The sequence below is a fragment of the Phacochoerus africanus genome, chromosome 3 (assembly GCF_016906955.1).
Source record: "Phacochoerus africanus isolate WHEZ1 chromosome 3, ROS_Pafr_v1, whole genome shotgun sequence".
Taxonomy (NCBI): Eukaryota; Metazoa; Chordata; class Mammalia; order Artiodactyla; family Suidae; genus Phacochoerus; species Phacochoerus africanus.
The window spans coordinates 161,119,990-161,145,162 of NC_062546.1; the positions used below are offsets into that span (position 1 = coordinate 161,119,990).

The 25,173-nt window shown below is 38.2% G+C and overlaps 1 protein-coding gene across 4 annotated transcripts in view; it reads right to left on the minus strand.

Annotated features, from left to right (window-relative positions):
* Positions 1-25,173, minus strand: part of STAT4 (signal transducer and activator of transcription 4) — a 105,477-nt gene that overhangs the window by 12,818 nt on the left and 67,486 nt on the right. For all 4 annotated transcript variants that reach the window (XM_047773092.1, XM_047773095.1, XM_047773091.1 and 1 more), the window contains exons 7-15: positions 24,275-24,360; positions 22,683-22,834; positions 19,927-20,085; positions 19,135-19,227; positions 14,717-14,776; positions 14,143-14,160; positions 13,962-14,055; positions 11,821-11,865; positions 429-512 (exon numbers count right to left, since the gene is read on the minus strand). In XM_047773092.1, coding sequence (XP_047629048.1) covers positions 429-512; positions 11,821-11,865; positions 13,962-14,055; positions 14,143-14,160; positions 14,717-14,776; positions 19,135-19,227; positions 19,927-20,085; positions 22,683-22,834; positions 24,275-24,360 — 791 coding nt within the window. The remainder of the gene's footprint in view (positions 1-428; positions 513-11,820; positions 11,866-13,961; positions 14,056-14,142; positions 14,161-14,716; positions 14,777-19,134; positions 19,228-19,926; positions 20,086-22,682; positions 22,835-24,274; positions 24,361-25,173) is intronic.

A 25,173-nucleotide genomic window follows, 5' to 3' on the forward strand; every position in this document is an offset into this window, starting at 1 on the left:
CATCATTGGTCTTTGCTCACGACACTAGAAAACCCTTTCTTTCGAGGTATTTTTAAGTACAAGTTAAATTTTTGAAAATACATCATATATAACATGGTTCAAGTCTCCTTGCTTCTTTTTAGGCTTTTTACTGAGTATTCAGGACTCAGAGAATTTCAGAAAACAAACATACACACACACAGTCTGAGCAACAAATTATTCAATATGTATTGAATCATAATGACTATGAGATTTTATCATTTCTATGTAACCAGAATAATACATGTTGATGAATTAGTGAATATTTGACATATTGATTTTCTAAATTAAAGCAAGAATAATGAATAAGGAATGAACTATAACCTAGAAAAGGTAGATTTCATCTTCAAATGCTGACCAATTCCTGACAATGTTATTAGTAAATAGTAGATATTCCTTGAAACACCTACCTCCAGATCTATGGTCAGGCCATAGAGGCAGATCTGTGTCTCAAACGTGATGGAATGGAGCTCCTCAGTCACCATGTGACAGCCCTAAGGGGGAAAGAAATAAATTGTTATCTTACAAATGCATGGTTGCTATCTATTATCAGGCCTGCTTTTATAAAAATTAATAAATTCTTTAAGTAAATACCCCCAAACATTTTGTGTTATGAAACATTCCCTCTCATTATTTAAAAAGTTATTTGGAATAAATACAGAGTTGGAGAAGTCTTCGTTTCCACTAATAGAATGATTTTCAGTCTTGAAAACAATATAATTTCTGGCTTTTATAATTCCAGCATATTTTCAACAGTTGAAATTCAGAAAAATTGTTCTTTGCTTTTAATTTTGCAAATTAGTCCTTTTGACTTACCAACTATTAATAAAAACAAGCCATATGTGCGTAGCTATAACGTTGGGTACAAGTCTGTTTACAAAGAAAGCAAGATTTCCTTCTGGTTAAACACGGTAGGTGGAAAACGTGTACTTTCCTCAGCTCCTTCCAGAAACTTTAATAAAGTAACAGCTGGAGTTCTGTTTACTTTCCAGTGAAGTAAAACTGTAATCTAGGTCCTCAAGTGAGAGGCAAGAGTGTGGAGTGAGGGTGGCCATAGAGGCTGGAAGCAGTGAGCCCCGTGAGGCTGGAGTCTGAGGGCTGAATAGGAGTGCAGGTACCAGCCCCAGCTCATGCGATGAGGTCCCCAACCTTCCCCAACCCTGGTGGGAGCAAGGACGTTTACTCTCAGGAGCAGATGAATCAGAGGAACTAGAGAGGCTCACTGCATTCTGGATATAAGGGCAAACTGAGGGCAGGGTGAGGGGCTGGGCTGGAGGGTCCTGCAAAATCTCGGGGGAAGCCTGTGCCCTTCTCTGCAGGAGAGATAATCTGGGAGGTAACCAGATCAGGGGAGAGACAACCTACAGATACTGCCTTTGGGGATCCCCCAGTAAGACAGCCAGGTCCAAATAACCGCCCTGAAGTCAAATCCCTACCACATACACAGAACTTCCAGGTTTTTTTTAGTGCTCTTCTCTTAAAAATAGACAGCAAGCTAATGATCATCCAACATTTCACAAAGCCTCTCACAGGAAATATAGATCCAAAACCAAGAACTCAGAAGGAGAGAATGCAAAAAGAAAATGAGTTTTAAAAAAACATAGTAAAAAACATCCATCAGGTTCAGTTTTATACATCAGCTCAACAAATAAATGGCATGGAAAAGGGGCAAATCGACCAACGTAATGGATGAACATTGTCTGGATACTGATTTGTCAAGCCAATTGTATAAAAGACTTTTGAGACAGTGGAGAATTTTGAATAAGTAATGGAGTTATATTAAGAAAATATTTTAAGAAATTGTTTTTTTTTTGTGATAAATATATTATGGTTAGGTTTTCAAGAATTCTCATCTTCTAGTTAAGAGATACCTACCAAAGTATCAATGAAGAAGAAGCTTTACTACCTGGCATTTAAATTCCCCAGAAAAAAATGTTGTATTTAGGGGGAACATAAATAAGATAGGTGAAATGTCGGAGTTCCTGTTGTGGTGCAGCAGAAACAAATCTGACTAGGAACCTTGAGGTTGCAGGTTCGAACCCTGGCCTCGCTCAATGGGTTAAGGATCTGGCGTTGCCATGAGCTGTGGTGTAGGTCGAAGAGGCAGCTTGGATTTCACATTGCTGTGGCTGTGGTGCAGGACCCAGCAGCTGTAGTTCTGATTCGACTCCCAGCCTGGGAACCTCCATATGCTACAGATGCAGCCCTAAAAAGCCAAAAAAAAAAAAGGCAAAATATTAATTATTGTTGAAGTTGGATAATGTAAAATGAAGGTTTATTGTATGTCTCTATATGCTTTTGTATATGTTTGTATATGTATATTATATCCAGGAGTTCCTGTTGTGGCTCAGTGGTTAACGAACCTGACTAGGAACCATGAGGTTGCGAGTTTGATCCCTGGCCTTGCTCAGTGGGTTAAGGATCTGGCGTTGCCATGAGCTGTGGTGTAGGTTGCAGATGTGGCTCAGATCCCGAGTTGCTGTGGCTGTGGTGGCTACAGCTCTGATTCGACCCCTAGCCTAGGAACCTCCATATGCCACAGGAGCGGGCCAAGAAACGGCAAAAAAAAAAAAAAAGAGAAAAAGTTTAAAAGGCTTCTCCAATGTTACATTCCTATAGATGTAACAAATATATTACATCAGTGAAAGAACAGTATATTCTCTAAAGGAACATTCAGAAAATTAATGAACAATTAAAAATATAGTAAGAGAAATAGATATTGTAATACAAAAACTGAAAGAGTGGAGGAAATGTCCCAGAAAGTAAGACAAAATGAACAAAAAATCAAAAGAAATTTAAAAAAGGATAGAAACCCAAAATATGTTATAGACTGATACTGTGAAGAGGAGAAAATTTCTATAAGACAGCTAATCTTAGAAGTAATTCGGGAGTTAAGCATCTAAAAAGAAAAGAAAAAGAAATATCAGTATAACATCACCTCTTTACTGTATAGCACAGGGAAATCTATTCAATACTCTATAATAGCCTATATAGGGAAAGAATCTGAAAAAGAATGGAGATACATATAAACTGATTTCATTTTGCTGCACACCTGCAACTAAAACAACATTGAAAGTCACCCATACTTCAATAAAATTTATTTAAAAAAGCAAATATACTAATTTGAAAAGATACATGCACCCCAATGTTCATAGAAGCATTATGATAATTGCCAAGATATAGAAACAACCTAAGTGTCCATCAGCAGATGAATGGATAAAGACAATGTGGCACATATATACAGTGGAATACAACCCAGTCATAGAAAAGAATGAAATTTTACCATTTGCAACAACATAGATGGACTTGGAGGGTATTATGCTCAGTGAAATAAGTTAGGGAAAGACAAATACTGTATTACATCACTTATATGTGGAATCTAAAAAAATACAACAAACTAGTGGACATAGCAAAAACTAGTGAACATAGCAAAAAAGAAACTCACAGATATAGAGAACTAGGTACGAGTGAGGAGAGGAGAGGGGCAAAATAGGGGTAGAGGATTAAGAGGTACAAACTATTATCTATAAAAATGAGCTACAAGGGTATAATGTACAACACAGGGAATTTAGCCAATATTTTATAATTCATAATTTATAAATGGACCCTAACTTTTCAAATTGTAAATCACTATACTGTCCACCTGTACAACAGTATAATACTATATATCAACTATACTTCACTAAAGAAAAGGCAGAAAGAAAAAAAAGTGGTCGCCTCTGGGAAATGGGTTTAGTGTGGAAAGCAGTGGGACAGAAATTGCTGTTTTTCCATGGTGAACTCTTACTATGGGCTCAGGACCAGCAGCAATGTCGTCATCTAAAAGCTTGTTAGAAAAACAGGATCTCTGGCCTCATCCCAGGCCTCCTGAACCAGATTCTGCATTTTAACAAGAACCCTGGGTGGAATTTATGAGGCAATCATTCTCAATGTGTGTATGCACATTATGTTTAGTCTCAAAAGGGATGCGGAAAAATTGGAGATGGTATAGAAAGCTTAAATGATTTAAAAAATAAGCCCTGTGGGAACATATGAACAGAAGTGGAATTATCTAGACTAGCAAAGTCAGGGTGGGGTTGGGGGTGGCAGAGTCAGCTCTGGGAGAAGGGGAGATCTGCTACTGAATATGTGTTAATAAAAAGCTGGAATCCATTTGTACTGACTTTCAGAAAATAAAAGTTCTTACATGATGATATGAATAACTTCATGAGGAAGCCTTCATTGATAATGAGGAGTGTTAAAATAGAATTTGTTACTGTGAAGGAGGTAGAAAATGAAAAACTCCTTTCTCCCTTGGACTAGATCACCGTGGTACCTTACACTGCCTGGACGTAGTCAGATTGACTGGCAGGGGCAGGCGATTGCTTCTTACTGGATCAGAAGGAAGTTGTTACTGAAAATTTACTTAGACCAACCCTAAAATTACTCCCAACACACCAAACAGCCAACCCCCTTACCCAACACCACCCAATATGTTGAAATAAATTCCTTTTCCTTTGATTGGGTACGAGATGAAGTTTTTGGCTTAAGTTTAAGCACCATGTTGAACAAAATCCCCTATTTTTCAAACAATAGAACATCTCACTGCCCTATGAGGAGGAGGTGTTTACACTGTGCAGAACACTGAGACAAATGAAGAATCCATAAGTCCATGTTCACTAATGAGTGCCACTCACGTTCTCACTGAGTTCACTAGCAGAACTTGATTCGAGCCTGTGCAGAACATTTGAGGCCTGAGGCAAGCACACAGATGGAGACCACATACCATATGTCTAAATATTTAACCACTATGATAGTTAACAAACTGTTCAAATACAGTCTAGCTTCCTGCTTTGACATCTAAGCTTTTTCACACGACCTAACTGGCCAGGTTTTGGCTCCTCAAAGTCCCACTAAAACATGCTGGTCTGGGAAGAGCATGGCCATCCTGGACCATTGTCCATCCCTCCTCTTCCACCTCTGTGATGGGCTTTCATGACTAGTGTGCCCCCCCAGGCCTCTCCTTGTGCCTAGAAATGTTTGCACTGTGCTTGGGAGAGAAGACCTGGGAAAGAGGTCCATACAAGCCCTGGAAGTGGGCTTGAAGTCTTTTGGGCTGGGAATTTGGTGGTTCTGGGCTCTGGATGAGCACATATCCTTGACTGCACAGACATCTCTCTCTGCAGAAAGGGTGACAGGCAGAGGAAAGCCGAAGGGAGCCTTTTAAATTTGTTATCCTTCCTCCATGCTAGCCTCTATAATTTTGTATATGATAATTCATTTTGGGTAATTCTCTCAGATCTTTGGATTATGGTACTTGGGTGCTCACTGTCCAAGTGGCAAGAGGTTTAGAAAAAAAATTCTTTTTGGCTGGGGCTGTGGCATATGGAAGTTCTGGGGCTGGAGACTGAATGCAAGCCACAGCAGTGACAACACCAGATCCTTAACCTGCTGCACGACAAGGGAACTCCACAAGTCTTTAAAAGTGTGAGAAACCAGGACTCCACAAATACACCAATGACGCTCAGGACTGTCCAGTAACTTTGGAAAAAGACTTTATGCTTTAGATGTTACTTTACTGAACTAGAATATGTATGATAAGAGGTTTTCTCAGTGATTCAAACTAATTTCTAATGTTTACTTTGAACCCCTGATGCAATTGTGAGGCACATTTAGACTGAAATCCAGCAAGGAATGTAGCATACAATACACATGAATGGAGAAGAGCAGCTCTGACCGAAGGACGTGCCATTAAATTTCAAAGCCTGCATGGCCATCTATCAATCTTTATTATTTCATCAGTGTAGTCCAAGCCACAGACACTGCTCAATCTCACGTTCCCAGGGGCCATTCCTTACAGATTGGGAAAATATCACAGATAAGATGAACCATTAATATCTGTATTAAAATCTGTTTTAATCATCTGAGATGATTATAGATTTAAAATATCCATATTTATGATATTTAAGTTGTATGACATTGCATATTATAACTGGATTGGTTACACATTACTGCATTAAGAAAAGCACCCACTGGATAATCTGCTAAGAAACTAGAAAACTGGCTGAACAACCTGACTAGGGCTCCACCTGGAAAAAAAAATACAACTCAATGAAAGGTGTAGTTGTCATCATATTCTTTTTGTTTCCTCTGCTCGGGGCCTAATAGCACACCCTGAAAACCTAGGGTATGTTAATGAATGGTTATGGCTTTTGTCTTTTGACTTAAAAGACAGCCTCTGCTAAGAAAATATGACAGGGATGAGGATGATTTTTGTGGTTGTCTTTTTTTTTTTTTTTAGTATTTTTAAATTGAAGTATAGCTAATCTACAAGGTTGTATTAGTTTATGGTGCACAGTAGAGTGATTCAGTATATATGTACTCTTTTTCATATTATTTTCCTTTATAGTTTATTACAAGATATTAAACATAGATCCCTATGCTACTCGATAGGACGTTGTTGTTTATCTTGCTTATTGTCTCTTAACAAGCCATGATCTATGATAATGTTGCACATGGAAAATTATGTGGAATAGAAAACAACTGCAGGGAGTTTCCATTGTGGCCGAAAAGTAATGAACTCGATTAGTGTCCATGAGAATGCAGGTTTGATCCCTGGCCTTGCTCAATGGGTTAAGGATCTGGTGTTGCTGTGATCTGTGGTGTAGGTTGAAGACACAGCATTGCTGTGGTTGCGGCGTAGTTCGGCATCTGCAGGTGCAATTCAACCCCTAGCCTGGGAACTTCCATATGCCAAGAGTGCAACCCTAAAAAGAAAAAAGGAAGGAAGGAGGAAAGAAAGAAACAGAGAGAGAGAGAGAGAGAGAGAGAGAGAGAGAGAGAGAGAGAGAGAGAGAGAGAGAGAGAAAGAAAGAAAGAAAGAAAGAAAGAAAAAGAAAAAACAACTGCAATAATCCATTCACTTAATGAGTATTTGTTGGGTCCCTGTCCTGTGCTAGACACTGGCCTAGATGCCAGGAAACTATAATGAGAGAAGAAATTATGGTACAATCACAGAGTCATATGAAATGAAATGATATAAAGTGACAACAAATTCTCAGCCCACAAAATAAAGGACTGTACGGAAGGTGTTGCAGAAAAAGTCTTTTTTTATTTTTTTATTTTTAGGGCCGCACCCATAGCATATGGAAGTTCCCAGGCTAGGGTCAAATCAGAGCTACAGCTGCCAGCCTACACCACAGCCACAGCAACGCAGGATCCAAGCTGCGTCTGCAACCTATACCACAGCTCTCAGCAACACCAGATCCTGAACCCACTGATCAAGGCCGGGGATCAAACGCGCATCCTCATGGGTACTAGTCAAGTTCATTAACGGCTGAGCCATGAAGGGAACTCTGAGAAAGTCTATGTTTTTAGTGTTATGCTTATACCAATGTCTGTCTTTAAAAAGCATTGTAACTACTTAAATTGGTTCAGAAGAAATCAAGTTCCTGCGAAAATGCTGGGGCTAGTCTAGTTGCAGTGGTGGATCTGTGTTTGAGAACACTGAACCTTGAAGGAACATCTGTTTGGCTATTTTGTTAAATGAAACTCAAGTCACCCAGGCTTTACTAATAGCTTCTTTATGCTTCATGACTTTCCACCACATAAACAAAATTACCTAACACCTCAGTCTGTGGCTAAAACTGTCATTTATCAGTTAAAGCCTACAGACAAAGAGCGAACTAGAGAGAGACTGCAATTCCAGCCTCCTTGTTCAAACAGTTTCTGCATTTCAACAATCACTCTCTAGCCAGCTCCCTGCTAGATAAGGACCTTGGGAAAAGCTGATTCCTGAGAATGTTTATTTTATAGGGACAGACTAAAGCTTTCATAAAGTTTGGCCATTTGCTAGGCAATGGAATTATTTTTTCACTACAACTCTTTTCAAGGAAAGTACAAAGACGGGAGAAAGAGGCAATAATTACTAACCTTGATTTTGTGACAGCATGTCTACAGATTCCTCATTCCAAAGTAAATTGTCGATATCAACGTAATTTTTAAAAAATCACCCTACCCTCTGTTGCACTTCTAGGGAATCCAGAATCTCAGTCAAAGGAGCTTCAGAGATTATCTAGTCCAAGGGTTTTCAAACCTTTTTAAATCCTGGAACCTATTATTGAAAGTAAATTTCCCACCTGGGTCCCAATCTGTAAACTACATAAAATAGAGCTTCCTGATTGAAACAGGGGCAGGGGACCCAGGGGTCCACCTTTCACCCACCTTCAACCCAGAGGTAGATCCTTTGGTCTCCCTGGTCTTCTGGGAACAGCATGGGTCTAATTCAGCTTCCTCCCTTCCCCTAATGCTGCAGCCAGGAGCCCCTGCACATCCTGACATGTCACGTCTTCCTGGATAATCTGAGTCAAACAGCCATGGGGTGCTGCAATTCTCTGGAGGGTTGGATTGACAACCTTGGGGAAACTGTCATGGTGTGTTCTCCATTGTTGAATGAGTATTCAGTCTAAGCTCTCACAACCAAGAAAGTAGAACTGAGGGACCCAAAGTTGGGTGGGTAGGGTCAGAGGGCAGACAGTGGGGATAGTGGGTAGACATGCAATTGATAAAAGGGGCTATGTGGTAGTCTGAGGTTTCATGGACCTGGAGCCAGAAGAGAAACATACACAGTGGCCACTGAAAGTTTCCATCAGAGCCACCTGGCAGGTGGTCAGAGGAGGGATAAGGAGTTTATCTCCTAGGTCAGGTACCAGCTTTAAAGCCATTTCCGTACTGCTCTTTACTGAGGTGGGGATGGGGGGAAGCCTGGAGCGCTGATCAGGAAGCCCATGGCAGACATCAGCACAGCACACTGCAATTGACTCTCATACACACCATCTCATTTGGTCTTCCCAACAACCCTATGAAGTGCAGGTTCACATGAAACCATTTTATCGTTAAGGAAATTGGGAGTTAGTGAGGTAAAGCAGCTTGTGCAAGGTCAGCTCCCTGTCAGCGGTAAACCAGACTGAGTGTTATTTCCACTACTGCACCCATGTGCACAGGAGATAAGGGAGATGTCAACATTTTCTGCAGGAGCATTAGTTTAAATTCCTTCTCAACTTTGTAAAGATGCTGGTGCAAGGAAGCTACATGATTTCTCAGCAGATGGGTAAAGTGAGGACAACAGCAGCAGCTGCAGCAGAGAGGGAAGGCTGGGATGCTAGGTGCAACCCCACAAGGATCTCCCTTATAGGAATCCCAGCAATGGGGAGTCTGTGATGAGATAAAGGGTGGGAGGGGGCCAAAGAGTATGCCAGCCAGTGCAGCCTCTCCCAGGTGAGGTTTTGTAATCCCAGAGGTAGGAGCCAGATTGCTATGGTTTGAATCCCAGCCCAACCACTCTATGCCTTAGTTTCCCTAGCCAAGATAAGTATCACGGTAACAGTATCTACTTATATAGCATTTTTGCAAGACTTACCTAAATCAATGCCAGTGAAAGTCTTTTTTTTTTTTTTTTTTTTTTTTTTTTTGCGGCACCTGTGGCATGCAGAAGTTCTTGAGCCAAAGATGGAACCTATGCCACAGCAGTTACAATACTGGAATACTGGATCTTTAATCTCTAGACCACCAAGGAACTCTCCCAGTGAAGCTCTTAGACCGTTCCCAATATATAGTAAATGGCATGTGAGGATTTGTTAAATAAGTTCTTATCAAGCTCTGAACTCCTGCCACTCACAGAAAAGCAATAAGCAGCAGCTACTATCTGAAATTTGAAAATGAGGTTATAATGTCCTAGCTTCCTGTTTTCCTGAAATTTTGGTTACTGCAATCCCTAGACCCCTGACTTTATGAATCCCACTTTATCAACAGATCTTCCTATAGCTCTTTCCTGACTTTCATTTCTTCATTCTTACTGCCCAGCCAAGCCCCTGATTCCCAGGCTCATGTTTCTGAGCCCCCTTCATACATCGTGTGACTTTTCAATTGTTCTTGTAGCACATAAAAGAATGTTCAAATCTGGTTTGTTTTAAAGGTACCTAAGAGTCATATTAAAATTCTATCAACAGGGGGAGCTCAAAGAATAGCTTAAAGTAAAATTATCCATATCTGTCAAATTTGGGGGGAAAAGAGGGGAAGAAATAAAATCTTTCTGATATAACTGTATGGTTTTGTTATTAATCAGAAAATAAGAAACAAATTCAAAGTGAAATAAGTAGGTAGTGTTAATGAGACATTATTTTTCTATAATAGAAGATGATGTTTTTAGATTTGTCTCTAGAGAAATCCAAGATTTTAATTTTACATTCACAAAGATGACAATGTACTAGAGAGTTGAACTATTTAGATTTATTCCCATTCAATTTGTTTTACTTAAGAGTTTTGAAGTATTGTGTTTAGTCTATTCAGACTTACTAATACTATTCAGGGAGATCACTGCATGAAATGCTGTATGCAACTCTGGCCAAAATTCCAGGGAGATTTGTGAAATAGGTTTTTATATATAATGTGCTAATGTTTTAATCAGGAAGTTTGGAAAACCTTTATGGACTTCTATAAGGTGGGAAGAATAATCCCTACTTTTTAGTTTATTAGAATGTCCTTAAACTCAAAAGCTTTGCTACTATGATATCTGGGCTAACCAAGGTTCTCTCCTGGGAAGAAAGCCTAAATCATCCTCGGTGGGGCTGTGTTATTTAGCAAAAGAGTTTTAAGACACGGTTAAGGGGATCTTTGTGGTTTTGTGGGGCGGGCTAGATTGACTGTAGTTGAACACTGGATTTATAAAGTGCTTTTTTCCTTCCAAATAATTCAAAGAGATTTCTCCTAGGAGCTGTGACTATAAAGCCAAGAGATACTCTGATCTCTCAGAGGAAAAAAGGGCAGTCTATCTCCTTCAGATCATTTACCAAGGATCACATTTTCCATCACTGTCAGAATGGACTCAAACCCAGGTTTTCTAATTCCAAATACGTAGGGCACAGACATATGCCCTAGTATCTAGGTCAACGAAATAGATGATTTCCAAAGCCACTCCCAATCCAGGATTTGACCACTCTATTATTATTTATTGACTCAAACTTGAACACTTGGGCTGCATCAGTTTGTTCTTTTAATCAATTCATCCAGTGAAGTACCAACCTTAGATATAAGAGCAAAGCAACTGATACCATAAAGTAATAGAACTGTTTTTCACCTGTGATTTTCATATAGCGTTTCAAGATGTTCAAGACTTACCTCTTATCTGTGGAAAATAAGTCATTTTAAGATATTTTATAATTATAGAGGACTGACTAGAGAAATTATAGCTCATCTGTAAAATGCAATACAATGGGACCACTTTAAGCCATGTTCTCTAGAGTATTTAAGTTTATGGAAAGCTGTTCACCTCACCTTGCAGTAATAAAAAAGCAGGTTATAAAACAATGTGTGTATATACTTTTAAAGTAATATATACATTGGAGTTCCCCCTGTGGTGTAGCGGGTTAAGGATCTGGCATTCTCTCTGCAGCTGCTCAGGTTGTAGCTGCAGCTCAGATTTGATCCCTGGCCTGGGAATTTCCATATGCCGCAGATATGGCCCCCAAAAAAGTGTATTATAAAAAATAAAAAATAAAGTAATGTACACGTAGAAAAGTCCCAGAGTCATGTGAACCAAAACATTAATGGTTATTTTCTTAGGAGGGTATTATAAGCAATTTCTATTTTCTTCTTTTTAAGATGAAATTTCTTATATTGTCTGCAGTTATCAAGCTTTACATGTGCAACTAGAGAAACATGAATTTGACTTTATATAAAAATATAAAGGGCAGTTGAAGAGCTTCATAAAAATAAGACATTATAGATTATTTCCTAGAAAAATCCTTTAGAGAAAACATTTCCTACCTCATTTCCTTTGTTTCCAGCACTAGACTTCATTTCCTTTGGTTGCTTTGTAAAAGAAAACAACAGTGTTTAGATGGAGAAGCATTATCAGCTAAATATCAAATTGGTCATATCTATTATAGAGGTTTTATTGGCCACAATTTTGACTTCTAGAACAGTAATCCATGTTTTCTTACTCAATGAAATCTGACATAGCTGCCCAGATTTGACAGAAGGGAGTTTCCTGTTTCATCTCATGGAAGTACCCATGAGAAACTTGCACTGAGACAGTGGAGCAAGTGGCTCTAAGGATGTGTTTTTCAGCCGCATTTTGAAAAAAGCAAATTATGCTGGGACATTTTAGAATATATTCAATGCTCCTTTGTACCTAAAAAGTATCATCTAAGCTAAGCCATGATGATTCTCAGTGCCTACAAAATCAAGTCTAACACAGGGGCCTGGGGAAATCAATGAGGCAGTGTGCCACAAGGCATGGCGAATTACCAAATGCCATGGGCTAGGAGACACAAACATCTTCATGACACAGACTACTTAGTAGGAAAAAAAAAGGGGAAGAAAACAAATTGGTGTGTGCAATCTGACCCACTTTAAAAAAAAGGAATATATGTATATAAAAGAATGAAAATGTAAAAATAAGGATGTCAGTGAGTGTTTCGTCAACGTATTGGGCTCATAGGTAATTTTTAATTTTTAAAATTTTGCTTCTGTGACTTTCTGTATTGATTTTTGTATTAAAAAGTGACTAAAGGATTTCCCATTGTGGCTCAGTGGTTAACAAACCTGACTAGTATCTATGAGGACGCAGGTTCAATCCCTGGCCTTGCTCAGTGGGTTAAGGATCCAGCATTGCCATGAGCTGTGGTGCAGGTCGCAGACACAGCTCGGATCCTGCATTGCTGTGGCTGTGGTGTAGGCTGGCAGCTACAGCTCCAATTCGACCCCTAGCCTGGGAACCTCCATACGCCGTGGCTTCGGCCCTAAAAAGACAAAAAAAAAAAAGTGATTAAAGGTATTATGTAAAAGATAGTACATGTGAAAATGCTTTGCAACTAGAAAACACCCTGAAAAATAAGGTTTCATTATTTTACATTGTATCCCAGCTGGAATAGAGACCTAACCACTTTTTGGTATGTTCCTTGTCCTTTTTCCAAGTGGCTCTTTTGGGAAACAGCCATCTCTAAATTAAGGGCCTCTTAATGCTTTACTTATTAGCAAACATTGGCCATTATTGAAAGTTCCTTGAGAATAGGAATTGAACTTAAGCAAAAAGAGTGCTAGTTATCAGGATGTATATATAATGAGACTTCTCATTACATTTTATTGATTTAGCAGTTTTATAAGGAGGAACTCAGCTAAAAAGAAATGTACTTTTTAATACTGAAGAACAAGCAAAAACAAAACAAAAAATGAAAGCCAACATAAATTTATGTATGTGGATATCTCTCTGTTAAGATAAATTTTATCTTTTAGAAAGTAGACCTTTTGAGGCTGACCCAGTGGTGCCCTGACATTCAGGGGAAATACCTCCTAAATACTAATAAACCAAATGAGTAACGTGTTTTTAGTAAGACAAGCAGTAGGGTCTTTGGGAATCTAAGAATTATGCAAAGAATTAGAAAGAAAGCAGGCAGAGAACTCTAGGTTAAGAGGAAGTGGTAAAAACAAGAAGCAACAGGATGAGGCTGGGTGAGAAGCTTTCTAGAAATGCCAAGGCGAACTATGTGCAGCTCACACCCAGGAACAGCCTGTTTCCCCAAGCTAAGCCTCCTAAAATGAAAGGGCCTTTAGCCAGACATGTCATTATTAGGTATCACTCGGGATGATTTAAAAAATGAAACCAGAAATGCCCATCCTCTATAAGACAGATTATCTCTGTCATTACTATCAAAATATTTTAACCAATTATGACATATATTTAGGTATAATATCACCAGTTTTAAGAACACAAACCTTCTGAGTTAAGGCTTAGTGTTCTTTGTACCATTTTTAACTCAATGATGCTACATTTTATTTCTCAATAGGGCCCGTAATTCACATAAGAAACACTAAAGAACAAAACACATTAAATTATAAGGCCCATTTAGTTTAGATGTGTTTGATTTGTAAAAAAAAAGCTTGTATGATTTTACTGCCAAACTCACCAAATGTCGAAATTCTACAGAGAGACTCCCGTTGGAAGATTCTTCAATGGACATGGCTTTGACATGTGTTCCACAAAGCACAAACCTTCTATTGCTAGAGAGGAAATCTTAGCTGTTTATATGGTCTCAGGTAAAATATACTCAGGAAAACCGCAAAAAAATTCTAAAGTAAGTGTCTTACCTGAGAGTTGAAACATTCCTGTAAAACCAAGAAGAGTCTTTAAAATGAGTTATTTAATAGATCTAATAAAAACTTTTCTATGATACTTTAGAGGATAGTACATAAAACTTCATTTCAAGTCTTTATAGTAAAATTTTTAAAGTTAGTCTTCATCAGAGTTCTGATAAATGTTTGAACCTCAAAGTCAAATGTTTGAAGTAGGTTGATATGCTATGTTAGAGAAGCAAATTTAAAAGTTTAAAATTATTCTATAAAATAAGGACAATTCTTTTTTTTTTTTTTTTTGGTCTTTTTAGGGTCATACCCACAGCATGTGGAAGTTCTTGGGCTAGGAGTCAAATCAAAGCCATGTGCCACAGACACAGCAACACTGGATCTGAGCCTCATCTGTGATCTACACTACAGCTTGCAGCAACACGGGAACCTTAACTCACTGAGCAAGGCCAGGGATTGATCCTACATCCTCATGGATACTAGTCAGGGTCTTAACCTGCTGAGCCACAACCAGAACTCCAACAACACTTTTTTTTTTAGTTATATATTTTCATGTTTCAAAATTTAATGAGAAACTTACTTGTCAATTGATGCTTTCACCTTTACCTGATAGTTTAGTTCTGGTAATTTTATTAGTAGTCTGGAAAGACACATAAATAAAGAATTAAAGATAAAAATTTAAATGAGACTAAAAGTCTTTTTACATTTAATGATTTAAATATATTTATGACAAATACATGTAAAGCAAATTCACATTATCTCCTGTCAGTATGTTTTTTAAAAAGTCCAATTCCTCTTTACTTTGCTATGTTACAAATATTGACATCAGCCACTTAATAGAACACGTATTTGGAAAGTGTTTCCATATTGCTTCAGTTGATGTATATTGGATAATACATTGGCTAGTCAGAAAAATAGCTAGATATTTTGACTAAAGCCCAAATTTGAGTAAAATGAACAAATATAAGAAAAAAAATTGCAAGTTCATTAATGTAGCTCCATCTTATTCTCATACTATAAAAAATTGTAAGTTTAGTAAAACTAAATATTTCGATGATAACTGTTTCAAGGTAAAATATTGAAAAAGACTAGGACTGGTAGAAAATGGAAAATTCTACTTCGAAAGAATTTACAATCTTTAAAGATACTATATTTAATAACAGCAAAAATATTCATAACTAAAAAAAGACCCAAGTTCAAACAAACATGTGATCAAAGGCCAGAATAACAATTCCTATCATTCCTTCTTGTGTCCTTTACTCCTTAGTTTTCCCCGACTCTTCTGATCTATAGTCTATGACATATCCTCTCTGTAGGTTCAGTTCAGTTTCAGAGATATTCACCGAATCACTTACTCACTCACTTCTCAGGCACTCATCCTAAGCCTCATTCATTCACTCAGCATGTACTGAGTTTCTCATATAAACCCAGTGTAGCCCCAGGCATTGGAAAGCTGGCATAGTGAAGGTGAGGGAAGGAGAAGAGCAGACGTGGCTGTACATTGAAGGAAGAAGTCTAGCCAAATAGATAGAACATAGAGAATGGTGATCAGCAAGTGATTGGCATTAGGGAAATATAATCACAGATAACAGACAGCCCAAACAAGACAAAAAGAATGTAGCAAAGGTCTCTTTAAAATCTTTCCAGGATTGGTTTCTGTGCTCATGGTATGATAAGTGTATAGCTGTTGGTAGTGAGGGGTAAAGAGGTCATATGAAGTAAGACAAGATGTTTGCCCTCTCTGCTTTCCTTTCTATTTCAAGAAGGATATGATTCCCTAAGATGCTAACGAAAAGGGAGTCCCACGTTTTCCCCTTCCTTTGAAATGGGAGGATGGAATACTATGGTAGTGAGGGGTTTTAGGGAAAATCTTGAATGGTAAGTAAAGGATCATCTATCAAGACAGTGGGGAATGGGGTATTGATAAGGAAGGGGACTGAACAGTTAGGTAGAAGAGGAGGGCAGAACATCCAAGCCAGGGACTAATGGTCTATGCCCCCAGCAATCAGTTCTAACAACATGCCAGGTGATGCCCCTTCAGGGACCTCCTCCACTCAGAACTCTCCACTGAGCATCCCTATTCATCTTCCTTTTAGTCCCAGAGAGCATATTAGACTGAATAAATCATCTATGGGGGTGTCTCAAGGGAAAGTGGGATATATACCATCCTTCTCTCTTATTCCCTTTAGTGTTACAATTTTCTGGGTTATACAGAGATGTGGGGATGAGGGAGGAACACCTTTTGAACATCATAATATTTTCAAAGGGAACCTGGCCTCTGCCTTTTGTTTTTGTTTCATAAAGTCTTGGTGCAAATTTATACAAAGGAAATGATTAAGAATTTCAAGTAGGCTTTCCGAAATGCAAACGAAAGTTGAATGCCTTCCTTTTAAAAAATGAACTTCCTAGGTGATGGCTGTTAACTAAACTTGTGGTAATCATTTTGCAATTTATGCATGTCAAGTCATTATACTTAAACTTACACAGTGTTGTATGTCAATTACATCTCAATAAAATGAAACTAAACTAACATTAAATTAAAATGGAGCTCCAATAGTGATCTGTGATCAGGGAGGCTATCATGGGATCCTAAATCACCTTCTATCACGGCATCACCACCTCTTGTACTAGTCTGGAATTTCAGCTAGTAACCTAGTAATTAGGCATTTAAAGCTTTGGAACTTGGAAGATTGAGGCATGATGAAAATCTTTGAAAGTTTAAAGTCCAACTCATTAAGTGTCATTAGGGAAAGCAATATGTTTTGATTTGCTCATGTTAATGGAAAGGATCAGATACACAGTTAAAGCAACAACAATATAAATATTTTTTCTTTAAATCAGGCACTAAGTAAGGATGTGCTGAAAATCATGATGTTGAGAGTTTTCACGGAAAATCCAATAAGCTAGTTGCTGGGTGATCACAGGTGAAGAATGTGCCACTATATTTCCTGGATAGAGTATTCAAACCCTTCCATAATCTGTCCCCAATCTATCAACTCAATTCTCTCTCTCCCTGCTCCTCATGCTTATAAAACAGGCCCAGGAAGTTACTTCTGTCATCTCACCTTCCCATACTCCTGTTCTCCTTCTCCTTTCTGCTCTTCCTTCAAGGTCCTTCCTCACAGTGATCACAAAGCATTCTCCATGCTTCCCACTCTTCTCTCAAGTCAACCTTTTGAATAATTAACCTCATGTTGTCTGATGTTCTGTTGATTTTATACTTTCATGCTAATAACTCTCATTCTTCATTTTCATGGTCATAGTCTTTACAGGCAGGGCTCTCTTTAACATTTCTGTGGCTATTTACCATAGCTGAGTGCTGGGCAAGCAGGAGGTGCTCAATAAAGAACAATTGAACAATTCTCTAACATGATACACAAAAATAAACTCGAAATGTATTAAAGACCTAAATGTAAGTCCAGATACTATAAAACTCCTAGAAGAAAACATAGGCAGAACATTCTTTGACATAAATCATAGCAACTTCTTGTTTGATGCACCTCCCTAGAATAATGAAAATAAAAATAAAACAATGGAACTCAACTCAAAAGCTTTTGCACAGCAAAGCAAAGCTTTAAAGAAAACAAAAAGACAACCTACATGGAGTTCCTGTCGTAGCTCATCAGTTAACAAATCTGACTAGCATCCATGAGGATACAGGTTCAATCCCTGGCCTCGCTCAGTGGGTTAAGGATCTAGCATTGCCATGAGCTGTGGTGTAGGTTGCAGATATGGCATGGATCCCATGTTGCTGTAGTTGTGGTGTAGGTCAGCAGCTGTAGCTCCCATTTGCCCCCTAGCCTGGGAACATCCATATGCTGCACGTGCAGCCCTAAAAAGCAAAAAAGAAAATCTTTGAAAAAGATGCAACCAACAAGGGCCTAATCCCCCAAATATGCAAACAACTCATACAACTCAACAGCAAAAAAACACTAACAACCCAATGGAAAAATGGGCAGAAGATCTAAATAGACACTTCTCCAAAGAATAAAGGCCCATGAAAAAAATGCTCAACATCACTAATTATTAGAGAAATGCAAATCAAAACTACAATGAGGTACCACCTCACACCAGTCAGAATGGCCATCATTAACAAGTCTACAAATAACCAGTGCTGGAAAGGGTGTGGAGAAAAGGGAACCCTCCTTCACTGTTGGTGAGAATGTCAAATGGTATAACCACAATGGAAAACAGTATGGAGTTTCCTCAGAAAACTAAATATAGAACTACCATATCATCTATCAATATATCCTTGGCATATATCTAGGCAAAACTATAATTCAAAAAGATACATGCACCCCTTTGCTCATTGCAGCACTATTCACAACAGCCAAGACATGGAAACAATCTAAAGGTCCATTAACAGATGAATGGATTAAGAAGATATGGTATATACACACAATGGAATGCTACTCAGCTACAAAGGAGAACAAAATAATGCCATTTGCAGCAACATGGATGCAACTAGAGATTATCATACTAAGTGAAGTTAAGTCAGAGAAAGACAAACACCATATGGTATCATGAACATGAGGAATCTAAAATATCACACAAATGAATCTATCTACAGAAGAGACTCAGAAACATAGAGACTTGCAGTTGCCAGGGATGGGGGTGGAATGGACTGGGAGTTTGGAGTTGGTAGATGCAAACTATTACATTTAGAATGGGTAAGCAATGAGGTCCTACTGTACAGCATAGGGAACAATATCCAATGTCTTGGGATAGAACATGATGGAAGATAGTATGAGGAAAAAATATATGTATGTATACTCACATTATCTTACATATGTATATATAATTTTTTACATATATTTTATATATATATATATGACTGGGTCACTATGCTGTACAGCAGAAATGGGCACAACACCATAAATCAACTATACTCTAATTAAAAAAAACAGTTGAATGTAAGGCACAATAAGACAAATTAGCCTTAATTACACAGTGGTTGTGGCAGCATAAATATGAAATGATAGAATATATTCTGCCTACCTTAGCTTTACAGTAAACTGAATGAGAGTTTTAAGTACCATCGGCCTCTGAGGGTGGGTTGGCATACATGGCTGTCGTTCAACCACAAATGAGCTAGGTTCAAAGGAAATAAAGTGTGTCATTTGAAAACATTGAACATATTGACAGGCTGAAAACCACAGAGGAACAGGATGCTGTCCTCTTATAAAATCCAAATTTTTCTACATTTAGAAGACATTCAAACCCCATTAAGCTCAAATCTTTCTAAGACTTCTTGTAAATAATTACTGGGAGATGGGAAATACCTAAAGATTGTCCCTAAGTAACAACTGTAAATTCTTAATTATTATACTTGAGTCAAGAATAAAAGCCCCAATCTGTTTTTATCACACTAAACATCCAGTAGAAAGTTAATAGCATGCCTTTTTTGAGCTAGGTATTAGGATTTCTGGTACATACTAGCATATTTTTTTCTTTAGATGAGATTATAAACATAAGCATGTTTTCCGCCCTTCATTTCTTAAGATATGTTCTTGAGACAAAACCCTTGAAATTTTCTTCTTTAAAATATGAAAAAAAGAACTTTTGGTGGGCGATGTGCTTGGCTTATGAAAAACTGAGTTAGCTGGTGGGAAAAGTGTTGAGGAGTAAATAGTGAAGAGTAGAAATGTTTCTGGAACTCTGGAGCTTTTTTCACATCACCCTGAGGCTCACCATGTAACACCTCCCTACCACTCCTTCACTTTAACCCCAGCCAGGGTGTCTTCCAGCTTCATAGGACTGAGGCATTTAAACAGACAATATTTGACTTACTTCTTAAAAAGGTTGTAGATCAAGAAGGTGACTCTTTCTAGCAGATGTGCTCTTTGCAACGGGATGGGATCACCTTCATATGTCATTTTGGTAGACTGCTCCTCTAATTTCTCCAACTGCCTTCTGAGTTGGAACAGACTTTCTGCCAGCAGTGTAAAGCTATTGAACAGCAAATGACAATTGCAGATAGTTTTTCCACTGAACAATCCACCATTTTACTTATTAATCATAGTTAGCAAATATTAAATCATTATTAATTAGTCACTTGATTCCATTAAAGGTTAGTGACAGTTTATGTTTATTTTCCTAATCCAGTTTTTCTCTAAAATGCATGACAATAAAATAAATAAAATGTAGGAGTTCCCATCATGACTCAGTGGTTAACAAAACCGACTAGCATCCATGAGGATGTGGGTTTGATCCCTGGCCTCGCTCAGTGGGTTAAGGATCCGGTGTTGCCATGAGCTATGGTGTAGCTCACAGATTCGGCTCAGATCCAGCATTTCTGTGGCTGTGGCATAAGCCAGCAGTTACAGCTCCAATTCAACCCCTAGCCTGGGAACCTCCCTATGCCGTGGGTGTGGCCCTAAAAAGACACACACACAAAAAAAGTACAGATGCTGTTTCAACGTTTAAAAATTTTTACCTTCAGTTACAGATAAGAAATTTTTTAGAAAATTTTGTCACTATCTGGAACCAAATCCCTTTTAATTATCCTTTATAAAAAGGCTATTAGGATTTCCTGTGTGGCTCAGCATTAATGAACCCAACTAGTATCCATGAGGACACAGGTTTGATCCCTGGCGCTGCTCAGTTGGTTAAGGATCCGATGTTGCCATCAGCTGTGGTATAGGTCATAGACACAGCTTGGATCCTTCGTTGCTGTAGCTGTGTTGTAGGCTGGCAGCTGTAGCTCTGATTCAATCCCTAGCCTGGGAACTTCCATATGCAGCATGTTCAGCCCTAAAAAAGAAAAAAAAAAAAAGTCTACTAAACACATATATTTTTATTTATTTATTTTATTTTATTTTTTATTTATTTATTTTTTTAATTTTGTCTTTTTGCCATTTCTTGGGCTGCTCCCGTGGCATATGGAGGTTCCCAGGCTAGGGGTCGAATCAGAGCTGTAGCCACTGGCCTACACCAGAGCCACAGCAACACAGGATCTGAGCCGCATCTGCAACCTATACCACAGCTCACGGCAACGCTGGATCCTTAACCCAATGAGCAAGGCCAGGGATTGAACCCACAACCTCATGGTTCCTAGTCGGATTCGCTAACCACTGAGTCACGACGGGAACTCCCACATATATTTTTAAAACATGGCACTCACTAAAGGGCAAAGAAAGAACAAATTCAAAATTTTAAAGATACATGATCTGAAGAATGTTAACTGTAAGAATATTAAGGAAAAAAAAAAACTCAATAGGGGCCCCCTCAACTTATGTTTGTAATGAGTCCTAATTACAGCCAAAATTTTTCAATGGATCTTTCTGGAGATAAGTATCTGCTTGGAGTTTTACTCCCTCTGTGTGGTCTCAGCTTAGAAAGGGAGGTGGCACTTGGGCTGGAAGTGTGGGGAAGAGGGAGATTGAAAGGAACAAGGAAGGGGCCTCCAATCAAGAAGAGGCAGAAGTCTCATTAGAACTGATAAGTCCATGAGCCCTGACAGCAGCACTTTCTGCTTAAAGTTTATTCCCCACATAACACTGTGGAAAGAACTGCCAACCCCCCGCTGAATTTGGTATGGGCACCATTATGGGCTATGCTCTCTATTGCTCCCTTTGTTGTTTACCTTGTTTTCACGACAGAGTATAGTGAAGGTTAGAGAATCAAAGTACCCCCACCACCAAGGAAAATTCATAAATTTGAAAAAGAGCCCAATGATTTTTCTTGAGAAGTAGGTCCGGCAGAGCAGAGCTTTTAGTGCAAATGTGCCCAGTTACTACACATTTTCATTGTATTGAATTGAATCCTTGAGAAGCAAATTTAGATTTCAACTGGACGTTTTCCTTCTTTTCCATTATATTTTCTAATTGTTCTTTCACTCAGTTTCACTTTGCACTGATGAAGGGGAAAACCCTATCAACATTTTTTTCCTTTTAATTCAAAGGGTAGTATCTATATACGATTGCGCGCGCGCGTGCGTGCATGTGTGCATAGGCAGGGGAGTCCATTTGAGATCCTTCACTTAAATGCAAAACGAATTACTTTGTTGAAAACACAAAACTAATGGTTAACTCTGACATCTTAAGATACACGTTTAAAAAATGATATAGCTTTTGAAGCTAGTGTTTCTTATGCCCTTTAAGAAGTATTTATTGCTGATTTGAAAAATTCATTTGAGCCTTTTAATGTTTTTTTTTTTTTTTTATGGCTGCGCTCATAGCATGTAGAAATTCCCAGACCGGGGATCAAACCCATGGCACAGCAGTGACAGCTTTGGATCCTTAACCTGCTGAGCCATCAGGGAACTCCGGAGTCTTTTAAGATTGATATATTGTATAAGAAAATTAAGCAATTCTTAAGTATTCTATAGATTTCTATAGATGCTTTATTTTTCTTTCCAAAGAAATGAAAATTCAGAACACTTAAATAATTATATGTTTTCAACTGTAGAGTTCCCAGCTGCTAATAAGACATCAATAAACTGAATGAATTGATGTTTGGATCTCAGCCTGCATTCTCTGGCTGAGTGACACTGAAGTTTTGAACTTCTGTGGTTTTCACTGGAAACTAAAGTCAATTTGCTTTACCAGTTTTGAAGCTGGTCCAGCCCATTGTGGAGTGGACCTCCGATGCAAGCAATTTGCTGCCGCCTCTTCCAGTCCTGCAGCTCCTCCACCAGCATGCTGTTCATTAACAAGTCCGTCTCATTCACTATTTGTGTCATCTTACTGAGGGCTTCCTAAAAACAAAGGTGACTATTGAGAAAATTTTTACAACACATAACCAAAGGCACACATAATTCAATCTATAAATTGACCTAGGAGGTAATGCCTTGGTTAAAATTTTGACCAAATATTTTACCAAATACTACCTTCTATTTGCCTTTTCAAATAATTTTAAATTATTACAATCAATTAATGTCAAATTAATTAATGTCATGAGGAAAGAAGCATGACCACAGTTACCATTCTCATAGTATCTCATAATACTCGCATATCATTTGGTATGTGTTGAATTTGTAACTTCTGTAACAATATTGAATCCTGTAGTAGTAAAAGCCATGTATCAGCTTTTTAAAAAGCTACTTATATATTGAATTTATATTCTTATAAATATGTTTATGCATTTATTTTTAAAGGTACTGACTAAAATTAGAGACTTCCTGTGTTAGTTTTTATCACTTTATCTGGGTTTTGGAAGGCATAGTGGGAGAGAATAACTTTCAAAAGCTTAGGGATTAGAAGATACAAATTCCTACTCTGGCTTTGCCCCCAAGTTATATGAATTTGGACAAACCATTTAACTTAGCTGGAACTTGGTCTTCTGTTCTATATAATCAGGGGAATTGACTCAATTATCTCCAAGTATAAAATGTACAGCATCAGTTCCTTATGCATAGAAGCATTAGGTTTATCATGAGTTAAATATCTGTATGTTTAAAATCTGACATGTAACTATTTAAGTTTATAATTAACTTAGAGTGAAAATAAATTTTGCATTTATTTCTGCTTATACAAATTCCTACCAAAAAATTGAAGCCAAACTTTTAGAAATGAACTATGGATTTATCGGTGGCCAGTTAAATTTTAATTGCATCTATTTTCAAGGAGAGGTAAAAAACTAAAAGATGTTTCTCCTCTTTTAAACCATTTTATTGAGCCAGAAAAATGTTCTTCCTCTCCTTGGGAGGAGGTTAGATTGAGTATGTTCAGGCCTCAATGGACTATCCTGAAATCTACAAAAGTTACTTAGCATAATGTCATTTTTCAGAATAGAAACTGGAACACTTATTTTTTCAATAAAATTTTGGTAGTCATCAATCAAGAAATATTTTATTTTACAGTTCAGTAGAAACTGTATCAGTCATACTAAGTACAGCAATTAAAACAGTCATATGTAAAATAGTGGCAAATAAAAACTTGTAAAATGTTCATCTTGAAATTAACAATAGCTACAGTACATGTACCAAATAGGCAAGATTAGGTAGACTCTAAAGAAGTCTTGCTTTGTACTCAAGAGAAACAGAGCAAACAGTATGGTACTCTTCCTAGAAACACTGACTTTTAGTCATTTAGCATACATGGAAGTGATAAAATCTAAGAGCTTAATGTCAGTAAGACTCGATATAGGAAAAGGAAGAAAAAACAGGCAAAAGACTGAATTAAAATTCTTTACTAGCCTTTCTTTTGAAGTCCAGGCTGTTCAGCATTTCTTGCAGAGTCAAAACTTCCTGATTCATTAGAGCGCTGTTCTTATCACCCTGATCTGCAAAGGAAAAGATCAGATTTAGAGTCATCTTCAAACAAAGCTCCCTGCCATCCTAAGATCCCAGGATGCAAAAACCTAAAAGAGGCCATTAGGGATGAGCTTGGAAGTAAATCCCTGACTGTTCATTTTGCCAGGAGGAACTACATCCACGCCTGTCAGAGAAGGGCTCTTTATTTTACAGATCTTGAGAGAAGACCATTCTTCACATCCTATCTCTTTTGGGCAGAGAGGAGAAAGTTTTTATAATGGATTCCTAGATAATTTCCACACAGACCTGAGCCGAATCTGCAACATATACCACAGCTCACAGCAATGCCAGATCCTTAACCCACGGAGCCAGGCCAAGGATCAAACCCACAACCTCATGGTTCCTAGTTGGATTTGTTTCCATTGAGCCACAATGGGAACTCCTCCAATGTTTTTAAATTATTTCAAAATAATTTTAGAATTACAAAAAAAGGCGCAATAGCACAGAGTTCTTGCACATTCTTCATCCAAGCTTCCTCTATTGTCTTACATAAGCATAGTATAATGTTCAAAGCCAATAGATAAACATTGGTACAACCCTCCGAACTAATATAGACCTAGTAAGAATTTCTTGGATTTCCTGTTGTGGTGCAGTGGAAAAGAATCCAACTAATATCTCTAAGGATGTGAGTTCGATCCCTGGTCTTGCTCAGTGGGTCAAGGCTCTGGCTTTGCTGTGAGCTGTGGTGTAGGTCACAGATGTGCCTCGGACCCTGAGCTGCTATGGCTGTGGCGTAGGCCAGCATCTGTAGCTCTGACTGGACCCCTAGCCTGGGAACATCC